The sequence below is a fragment of the Pelophylax lessonae genome, assembly GCF_965119305.1.
Source record: "Pelophylax lessonae genome assembly, chromosome: 8".
Taxonomy (NCBI): Eukaryota; Metazoa; Chordata; class Amphibia; order Anura; family Ranidae; genus Pelophylax; species Pelophylax lessonae.
The window spans coordinates 6,749,963-6,760,737 of record NC_138775.1 but is presented as its reverse complement, the minus strand read 5'-3'; the positions used below and the strand labels follow the sequence as shown (position 1 = coordinate 6,760,737).

Below are 10,775 nucleotides of genomic sequence, written 5' to 3'. Positions count from 1 at the left end.
AGACCCTTATATGTTGACAAATTCATGGGTCAACACCAATCTATGCTTTTTCTTTGCTGCAGTGCAAGTCACTAGGTTTGTCTATGTAGTATTTCAGAAAGGATGCTGATTGCATTATCTGAGATAGTGGAGCATATGGGCACTTCCGTGGGGCTGAGCTCTGGGTCCAAAGGGTAATTCTTGTCAGCATGCACTCGGGCAGCACTTGAGAGGAGAAGCAGCTCTGTAATATGTATGAAGGACACAAGGCTCCTCTAAGCGCAGTATTGACCATTTGGTTTAACATCAAAGGGTTCAAAATAGAGATTGACCGATTATCGACAAAGCCGATATATCGAGGGCCGATATGCACTTTCTCCGATACTGTATATCAGAATCGGCTCCTGAGGTTACCGAAATTGCCGATATTTCGGGAAAGTGCTGTACCGGAGTGATGCCTGCAGCTAGAGGCATCACCCCGGTACCGACGGTCGGCTGTCTTGTAATGACAACCAATGCAGGTGAGAAGCCACTTGGCTGTCATTATAAGGAGCGGGAGGGGACGCCCTCCCTCCCTCCTCCTGCCGCCTTCCGTGGCTCGCCCGGGTCTCCCCACCGGGAGACCCGGGCAACCAGCCTGTACGGCCGCCAAATAGAAGACCCGATCAAAGCCGCATTTGGCTCTGATCGGGTCTCCATGTAAAAACCCGGGAAGTGATGTCATGACATCACTTCCGGGTACTCAGCGCAAAAATTAAAAAAGATTACAGCATTTAAAACAGCCAAACTTGGCGTTTTGAATGCTTTTAAGTGCAGAGGAGGGGTTTGGGGTCTTTTAGACCCCACAGACCCCTCCACAAGAATACCAGTAAAAAAAAATAAATAAATAAAAAAATAAAAACATTTTTTTTTAATGTACGAAAATATTGGCCAATATCGGGCAATACCGATATGCGATGACCAAAATATCGGTATCAGCAATAAAAAAACGTTATCGGTCACTAGTTCAAGACACTTACAAGAATTTCCATGTTATGAAAGCTTTGGGAAGGCATTCTCAAGGCTTTCATAACATAGAATATCTTGTAAGTGTTTTTAACCCTTTGATGTTACAATAAATGGTCAATACTGCACTTAGAGGCATCTTGTGATTGCATTATCTGACCTAGTCTAGTAGAAGAATCTACAAATCCGTCCATCATGAAAATAAGTGCAATTAAAAGTTACAAAATATTTTAAAAAATGAAACAAAATGTGAAAGGCAAGGAATACATTACAATAACAACTCAAAACACGTGCTCAGCAAAAACACACTGTATATTCCATATAAAGAAGAACTCTGAAATCTTTCAAACATTTTTGTGTTTGTCTTTGAATTATCCTCTGAATGCTGTTTTTATGATTTTTATTATTTTTTTTAAGATGGCAAACCTTGCGGATAACGAGACGACCACTAAAGACTTTCAGATCTTAGCGTTCTTTAGCCACCATGAAAAGCAACCTCTCCTATTTGTTGTGTTTCTATTTATATATTTAATAGGATTACTGGGAAATCTAATTATAATAACTGTAACCTGCGCAGACGTCCACCTACACACCCCAATGTACTTCTTCTTGTGCAATCTGTCCTTCATAGACATCAGTTACACCACCGTCACTTTGCCAAAACTGATGGACATGCTACTTACTGGAGATAACTCAATATCCTTTATAGACTGTTTCACCCAGATGTTCTTTTTTACCTTCGTAGGCAGCATTGAGGTCATTTTATTATCTTCGATGGCCTACGATCGCTACATCGCTATATGTAACCCTTTACAATACCACCTCATCATGAATAGAAGAAACTTGGTTCTGCTTTTGGTTGGAATCTGGATTCCTGGTTGTGTTAATTCTGCTCTGGTCACGGTTTTTGCCTCCACTTTGCCCCTTTGCTACTCAAATAAAATTCAACAGTTTTTTTGCAACGTCAAGGCCCTGGCGCAAATCTCCTGCCCCGATACCAGATTTGATGCTCTTATTTACGTAGAAGTTATTGTTCTTGGACTCTGCCCTCTCTTGCTTAGCATGAGCTCTTATATAAAGATAATAAAAATAGTTTTACGCATGTCAGCCAGCAGTAGAAGAAAAACCTTCTCAACTTGTTCTTCCCACCTGATGGTCCTTCTGATGTTTTATGGGACCATTCTCTTCATGTACATGAAGCCCACCTCACAGTATTCCAGTGAATTGGACCAAGTTTTCTCAGTGATGTATGCAGCTGTTGCTCCCATGCTGAATCCGCTAATTTATAGTTTAAGAAACAAAGATGTAAAGAATGCGCTGATCCGAATCACAAAAAATAAAAATGATTCAGTGTGACAATCTGTCCATTTCTCCTGTCATTTGCACCCCTTTTCTCAACAACACTGTGATGAACCTACTGGTCATTGTCTCATAAATGATCAACAAACTTCTTTACCCTGGGATGTCAATGTCAAGAACCCGATCTGTCTTACAACAGTTCAAAAACGTTATATTTCTTCCAATATACCAAGATATCCTCTGTCTCTCTTATCTCTTGGTGTTTATCCAAAGATACTAAGATATTCACTGTCTCCCTTATCTCTTGATGTCTTAGGGCTTTTCCGAAGTTACCAAGATGTCCACTGTCTGTCTTATCTCTTGGTGTCTTGGTGCTTCTCCCAAGATACCAAGATGTCCACTGTCTATCTCCTTTCTCTTGGTGTCTTGGTGCTTCTCCCAAAATACCAAGATGTCCGCTGTCTGTCTTATCTCTTGGTGTCTTGGTGCTTCTCCCAAGATACCAAGATGTCCACTGTCTATCTCCTTTCTCTTGGTGTCTTGGTGCTTCTCCCAAAATACCAAGATGTCCACTGTCTGTCTTATCTCTTGGTGTCTTGGTGCTTCTCCCAAAATACCAAGATTTCCACTGTCTATCTTATCTTTTGGTGTCTTGGTGCTTCTCCCAAGATACCAAGATGTCCACTGTATATCTCCTTTCTCTTGGTGTCTTGGTGCTTTTCCCAAGATACCAAGATGTCCACTGTCTATCTCCTTTCTGTTGGTGTCTTGGTGCTTCTCCCAAGATACCAAGATGTCCACTGTCTATCTCCTTTCTCTTGGTGTCTTGGTGCTTCTCCCAAGATGCCAAGATGTCCACCGTCTGTCTCCTTTCTCTTGGTGTCTTGGTGCTTCTCCCAAGATACCAAGATGGCAACTGTCTATCTCCTTTCTCTTGGTGTCTTGGTGCTTCTCCCAATATACCAAGATGTCCTCTGTCTGTCTCCTTTCTCTTGGTGTCTTGGTGCTTTTCCCTAGATACCAAGATGTCCACTGTCTATCTCCTTTCTCTTGGTGTCTTGGTGCTTCTCCCAAGATACCAAGATGTCCACTGTCTATCTCCTTTCTCTTGGTGTCTTGGTGCTTCTCCCAAGATACCAAGATGTCCACTGTCTATCTCCTTTCTCTTGGTGTCTTGGTGCTTCTCCCAAGATACCAAGATGTCCTCTGTCTCTCTTATCTCTTGGTGTTTATCCAAAGATACTAAGATGTTCACTGTCTCCCTTATCTCTTGATGTCTTAGGGCTTTTCCGAAGTTACCAAGATGTCCACTGTCTGTCTTATCTCTTGGTGTCTTGGTGCTTCTCCCAAGATACCAAGATGTCCACTGTCTATCTCCTTTCTCTTGGTGTCTTGGTGCTTCTCCCAAAATACCAAGATGTCCACTGTCTGTCTTATCTCTTGGTGTCTTGGTGCTTCTCCCAAAATACCAAGATTTCCACTGTCTATCTTATCTTTTGGTGTCTTGGTGCTTCTCCCAAGATACCAAGATGTCCACTGTATATCTCCTTTCTCTTGGTGTCTTGGTGCTTCTCCCAAGATACCAAGATGTCCGCTGTCTATCTCCTTTCTGTTGGTGTCTTGGTGCTTCTCCCAAGATACCAAGATGTCCACTGTCTATCTCCTTTCTCTTGGTGTCTTGGTGCTTCTCCCAAGATACCAAGATGGCAACTGTCTGTCTCCTTTCTCTTGGTGTCTTGGTGCTTCTCCCAAGATACCAAGATGTCCACTGTCTATCTCCTTTCTCTTGATGTCTTGGTGCTTCTCCCAAGATACCAAGATGTTCACTGTCTATCTCTTTTCTCTTGATGTTTATCCCAAGATACCAAGATGTCCACTGTCTATCTCCTTTCTCTTGGTGTCTTGGTGCTTCTCCCAAGATACCAAGATGTCCGCTGTCTATCTCCTTTCTCTTGGTGTCTTGGTGCTTCTCCCAAGATACCAAGATGTCCGCCGTCTATCTCCTTTCTCTTGGTGTCTTGGTGCTTCTCCCAAGATACCAAGATGTCCACTGTCTATCTCCTTTCTCTTGGTGTTTTGGTGCTTCTCCCAAGATACCAAGATGTCCACTGTCTATCTCCTTTCTCTTGATGTCTTGGTTCTTCTCCCAAGATACCAAGATGTCCACTGTCTATCTCCTTTCTCTTGGTGTCTTGGTGCTTCTCCCAAGATACCAAGATGTCCACTGTCTGTCTTATCTCTTGGTGTCTTGGTGCTTCTCCCAAGATACCAAGATGTCCACTGTCTATCTCCTTTCTCTTGGTGTCTTGGTGCTTCTCCCAAGATACCAAGATGTCCACTGTCTATCTCTTTTCTCTTGATGTCTTGGTTCTTCTCCCAAGATACCAAGATGTTCACTGTCTATCTCTTTTCTCTTGATGCCTTGGTGCTTCTCCCAAGATACCAAGATGTCCCCGGTGTCAACGAGTCGCATGACAACGGGGAGGGAAAATTAAACTAATTGGGCCCAATTTGGACATTTTCACTTAGGGGTGTACTCATTTTTGGTGGTTTAGACATTATTGGCTGTGTGTTGATTTATTGTGAGGGGACAGCAAATTTACACTGTTATACAAGCTGTACACTCACTATTTTACATTGTAGCAAAGTCATTTCTTCAGTGTTGTCACATGAAAAGATAGAATAAAATATTTACAAAAGTGTGAGGGGTGTATTTACTTTTGTTAGATACTGTACACACACACTAGTTTTACATAATACATCAACATCCACAGATGTAGGACACCCAATGTTAGAGGTGATTTATTCTTCCAAATCCAATACACTTTTGCACACTGGTATTGACTAGTACTCCAATGTTTCTCTTCTCCCTCAGTTTTCTTCCATCACTCAGCTAATGTGACCCAACTGCTGACAGAGAGGGGCAGAGGAGGGTCATTGGTTGTGAGGATGCTGGGGGCTTGAAGGTCATAATGGTGCACAATGAAAACCTGAGGGTTTGTGTAACTAAAAGGCAAGCTTTATCCACATGCAGGCTTGTATACAATTTTGGGGCAATTTTTAGTCATTTTGCCAAGGCACCCCTGAAGATATCTCAAGGCACCCCAGGGTGCCTGGGTACCCCGGTTGAAAAAGGCTGTTTTAGACTATCCCCAACCCTTTGTGTACATTTACCTGTTAGCCAGGAAGCTAGGCAGGGATACGTCATTGGTTGTTGGGATGCCGCCAGCCGCTGGCTCCATAGCAACCAGGAAGTGGTCACATTAGGCAGCCATAGTAAGAGTGCAGCTAAATGTTTCAATTCCCACTGCAGATTTAGGTTCAGCACAACTGAGAACCCATTTTGTTTGAACAGCGGAAATGTGGTCTGAACTAGGGTTGGGTTTGGATTGACTTGGCACCTCATCCCTAATTGTCCAAATCTTCATGGTCAGGTCAGGTGATCATTGCAGTTGGGTGATACTTTTGGTCATCACACTAGATGGTAGCCTACTGACTCCTTCAATGGAAAGCCAACCCGGGCTGAAGGTGTTACATAGTTTCAGCACTATGGGAAGAATGTATAGACAATCTCCAACAATGGATGAACCGATCTCTGTACACCGCCATGACACAATATTCAACTCATACACACACTGTATATAGCACTGCTACTGTATATAGCACAGGATATAGTACTGGATATAGCACAGGATATAGTAGTGTATATAGCACTGATACTGTATATAGCACAAGATATAGTACTGTATATTGCACAGATACTGTATATAGCACAGGATATAGTACTGTATATAGCATAGGATATAGTACTGTAAATAGCACTGGTACTGTATATAGCACAGGATATAGTACTGTATATAGCACTGATACTGTATATAGCACAGGATATAGTACTGTATATAGCACTGATACTGTACATAGCACAGGATATAGTACTGTATATAGCACAGGATATAGTACATAGCACAGGATATAGTACTGTATATAGCACTGATACTGTATATAGCACAGATACTGTACACACAAAGCAGTAGTAGCACAATACATTACGATGTCCAATTCTCTCAGCAGCAATCTCAGCTGTCCCTCACTCTTCCCAATCTCTCACACACTGACAAAGGGCTTCTAGGAGAGCCTTCTACAGTGTGTGACCTCCAAACCATCATTGGTCAATGTTTCGTACCTGGTTCAAGTGCAAGTCATTTAACCACTTGCCGACCGCCGCACGACTATCTACGGCGGCGGTCAGCCCCTCACAGGCAAAGTGACGTAGGTCTACGTCGCTCGCCTGTGAGGGTTTAGGGAGCGAGCGCGCGCCGCCGGAGGCGCGCTCCCGCTCCCGCGTGGTCACGGACCCCCCCGCGCGCGTGACCGGCGGACCCGATCGCCGCCGGCCACTCTGCGATCGGCGGGGGAGAGGGAGATAGTCAGGCAGCTTGTGTAAACAAGCTGCCTGTCATTCTCCTCTCTGTATGAGAGCTGATCACATGGATCTACTATGTAGATCCATTGATCACTCTGCATACAGTTGAAGCCACAGCCAATCACAGTTAGAATCACGCCCCTAGGGACACACACAGCCCCTCCCTCTCAAATAAAGTTAACCCCTTCACTACCAGTGCATTTTTACAGTAACAGTGCATATGTATAGCACTGATTACTGTAGAAATGTCACTGGTAACCCCAAAAGTGTCAAAAATGTCAGTCAAGGGTCCGATCTGTCCGCCGCAATGTCGCAGTACCGCAAAAAAAATCGCAGATCGCCGCCATTACGCGTTAAAAAAAAAAACAACAAAAATGACAAAAATCTTTCCCTTTGTTAGTAAACGCAATAACTTTTGCGCAAACCAATCAAAATACGCTTTTTGCGATTTTTTTTACCAAACATAGGTAGCATAAAACAAATTGGCCGAAAATATTAAAAAATTTTGATTTTTACATTTTTTTTTGGGGGAATTTCATATAAAAAAAAGGGAAAAATATTGCTATTTTTGCAAAATTTACGCTCTTTTTTTGTTTATAGCGCGTGATCAAAAAATCGCACAGGTGATCAAATACCACCAAAAGAAAGCTCTGTTTGTGGGAAAAAAAGGACGCCAAATTCGTTTCGGTACAGCGTCGCACGACCGCGCAATTGTCCGTTAAAGTCACGCAGTGCCGAATCGCAAAATGCCCTCTGGTCGTTTAGCAGCCAAATCCTCCGGGGCTTAAGTGGTTAAAACAAATGTTATAAAATAAATCAGATGCGCTGTTTTTGACAGAGATATTATCCTAAAAGTGATCAGGTAAGAGATGCAATAAACAATGTGCAATAAGCGAAATCAGAGAATAGTGAATGTTTAAATGGCAAAGTGACACTAGATAAGTGAATCTCTAGTTGTCTAGAACGGTGTAACAAGTGAATTACATCAAAAATAATGTTTTTGTGAATAAGTAGCTACAATCTGTTCACAAAAAAATGACAAATAATAAATGGTGCAAAAACATAATAATTATTCCTGTGCTCCACAATTCAATGTGTTTAGTGAAGAGATGACGCTCCGACTTTCCTACATGTAAATACAACCAACTGTTTGTAGTGCAGCTGAAATATTCCACCATGGAAAGCGTGTCCCCGCTGTGCTCTATATGTTACAATCGGCCGCTTACCAAATCAAATGATCCCACCAAGAGATCATATGCGTGTAAATGGAAGCACTTCAGAAGACAAGTGGTCAGCCAGCTCCAGGGAAAGTATCCGGGCTTATGGTGCTCCTTTACCACTTGCCGACCGCCCGCCGCATATCTACTGTGGCAAGCTTACTTACTTTCAGTGCAGCAAACTCTCTCCAGAAGTTCAGTGAGGATCTCTGAATGATCCAATGTTGACCTAAATAACTAATGATGATAAATAAAATCCACCTGTGTGTAATCAAGTCTCCGTATAAATGCACCTGCACTGTGATAGTCTCCGAGGTCCGTTTAAGCATCATGAAGAACAAGGAACACACCAGGCAGGTCCGAGATACTGTTGTGGAGAAGTTTAAAGCCGTATTTGGATACAAAAAGATTTCCCAAGCTTTAAACATCCCAAGGAGCACTGTGCAAGCGATAATATTGAAATGGAAGGAGTATCAGACCACTGCAAATCTACGAAGACCTGGCCGTCCCTCTAAACTTTCAGCTCATACAAGGAGAAGACTGATCAGAGATGCAGCCAAGAGGCCCATGATCACTCTGGATGAACTGCAGAGATCTACAGCTGAGGTGGGAGACTCTGTCCATAGGACAACAATCAGTCCTATACTGCACAAATCTGCCCTTTATGGAAGAGTGGCAAGAAGAAAGCCAGTTCTTAAAGATATCCATAAAAAGTGTTGTTTAAAGTTTGCCACAAGCCACCTGGGAGACACCAAACATGTGGAAGAAGGTGCTCTGCTCAGATGAAACCAAAATCAAACTTTTTGGCAACAATGCAAAACGTTATGTTTGGCGAAAAAGCAACACAGCTCATCACCCTGAACACACCATCCCCACTGTCAAACATGGTGGTGGCAGCATCATGGTTTGGGCCTGCTTTTCTTCAGCAGGGACAGGGAAGATGGTTAAAATTGATGGGAAGATGGATGGAGCCAAATACAGGACCATTCTGGAAGAAAACCTGATGGAGTCTGCAAAAGACCTGAGACTGGGACGGAGATTTGTCTTCCAACAAGACAATGATCCAAAACATAAAGCAAAATCTACAATGGAATGGTTCACAAATAAACATATCCAGGTGTTAGAATGGCCAAGTCAAAGTCCAGACCTAAATCCAATCGAGAATCTGTGGAAAGAACTGAAAACTGCTGTTCACAAACGCTCTCCATCCAACCTCACTGAGCTCAAGCTGTTTTGCAAGGAGGAATGGGCAAAAATTTCAGTCTCTCGCTGTGCAAAACTGATAGTGACATACCCCATGCGACTTACAGCTGTAATCGCAGCAAAAGGTGGCGCTACAAAGTATTAACTTAAGGGGGCTGAATAATTTTGCATGCCCAATTTTTCAGTTTTTTATTTGTTAACAAAGTTTGAAATATCCAATAAATTTCGTTCCACTTCATTATTGTCTCCCACTTGCTTTTGATTCTTCACAAAAAAATACAGTTTTATATCTTTATGTTTGATGCCTGAAATGTGGCAAAAGGTCGCAAATTTCAAGGGGGGTGAATACTTTCGCAAGGCACTGTATATATATATATGTATATATATATAATCTTTCCCCTAATTTGTAGACATGATAACTTTTGCGCAAACCAATCAAAATACGCTTATTGCAATTTTTTTTACCAAAAATATGTAGCAGAATACAAATTGACCTAAAAGGATGAAAAAATTAAGATTTTTACATATTTTTTTTTGGGGGGGGGGGGGAGTTATATAGCAAAATGTGAAAAATATTGTTCTTTTTTTTTTTTCACAATCGTCGCTTATCTTTAGTTTATAGCGCAAAAAATAAAAATCGCACAGGTGATCAAATACCACCAAAAGAAAGCTATATTTGTGGGAAAAAAACAAAATTAATTTTATTTGGGTAAAGAGTCGCAGGACCGCGCAATTGTCAAAGTAACGCAGTGCCAAATCACAAAATATGGCGTTGTCATTAAGGGGGCAAATCCTTCCAGTCCAGAAGTGGTTAAATTTGTTAATCACATTATGTGGTTATAAAAGATAATAGAAGGCGCTCATAGTGCATTAATGTGTATAAAGCTGGTTTATTAAATAAAAATTGCACTTACATCAAGGACAATGTAAAGGAACCGCCGACCCACACTGTACTTGTGGTCTTCTGTCAGTATACGGCTTCCTTGCAGTCATAAGCATAGATATCAAATCCTAGCCGCCCCCATACAAAGCTAGCCAACAACTTAGCTTGTACAAGTTTTGGAATCTTCCCCTTTATTGAACAGTTTCACACTCAATTTATACACACATGAGCACATCCCCCTCCTGATCAAATTACTACACACAGGTCAGGGGTTGCCTGATTACATTATCCTATGCAGATGAAATTGTAAACAGAAATAGAATTAACATATCTAAAGAACAACCAAAACAAACAGTATATTTCCACTCAGCAACTAATAGATGAAAGTGATTCAATCAACCTGAGCTAATTATCTGGCCATCTGGACAGAACAATGTGAGGTCATTAACATTTAACGATGGGACAGGCAGACTTAAAAAAATACACATGATCTCAATACACAAACAATAGGGAAAGCCTGTCTCTGACATTGAAGGACATAGAACAGGAGCCAATGTGATTAGCTCTTTCAATGTACATGTTCAGAATCAAACAGGAACAGTCCTCACATATCTCTCGAAATACATGGCTGACAAATATTACTGTCCCATTTGAAGCAACCCAAATAATCAAGTATTTGTCCTTCACTCCCAGTGACGTTGAGCACCGTCACAGACTATGAATTTAAACGATATGGGATAAAATCTTGCACAGTCGCCTGCAGTGT

At 41.9% G+C, this 10,775-nt stretch overlaps 1 protein-coding gene across 1 annotated transcript; it reads left to right on the top strand.

Annotated features, from left to right (window-relative positions):
* Positions 1-1,581: 1,581 nt before the first annotated feature.
* Positions 1,582-2,340, top strand: LOC309561716 (olfactory receptor 8H1-like; the record flags this gene model as incomplete). The annotated part of the gene is made up of 1 exon (XM_082265702.1): positions 1,582-2,340. One exon carries the CDS (start codon positions 1,582-1,584, stop codon positions 2,338-2,340), a length of 759 nt encoding a protein of 252 aa, XP_082121828.1.
* Positions 2,341-10,775: the final 8,435 nt, after the last annotated feature.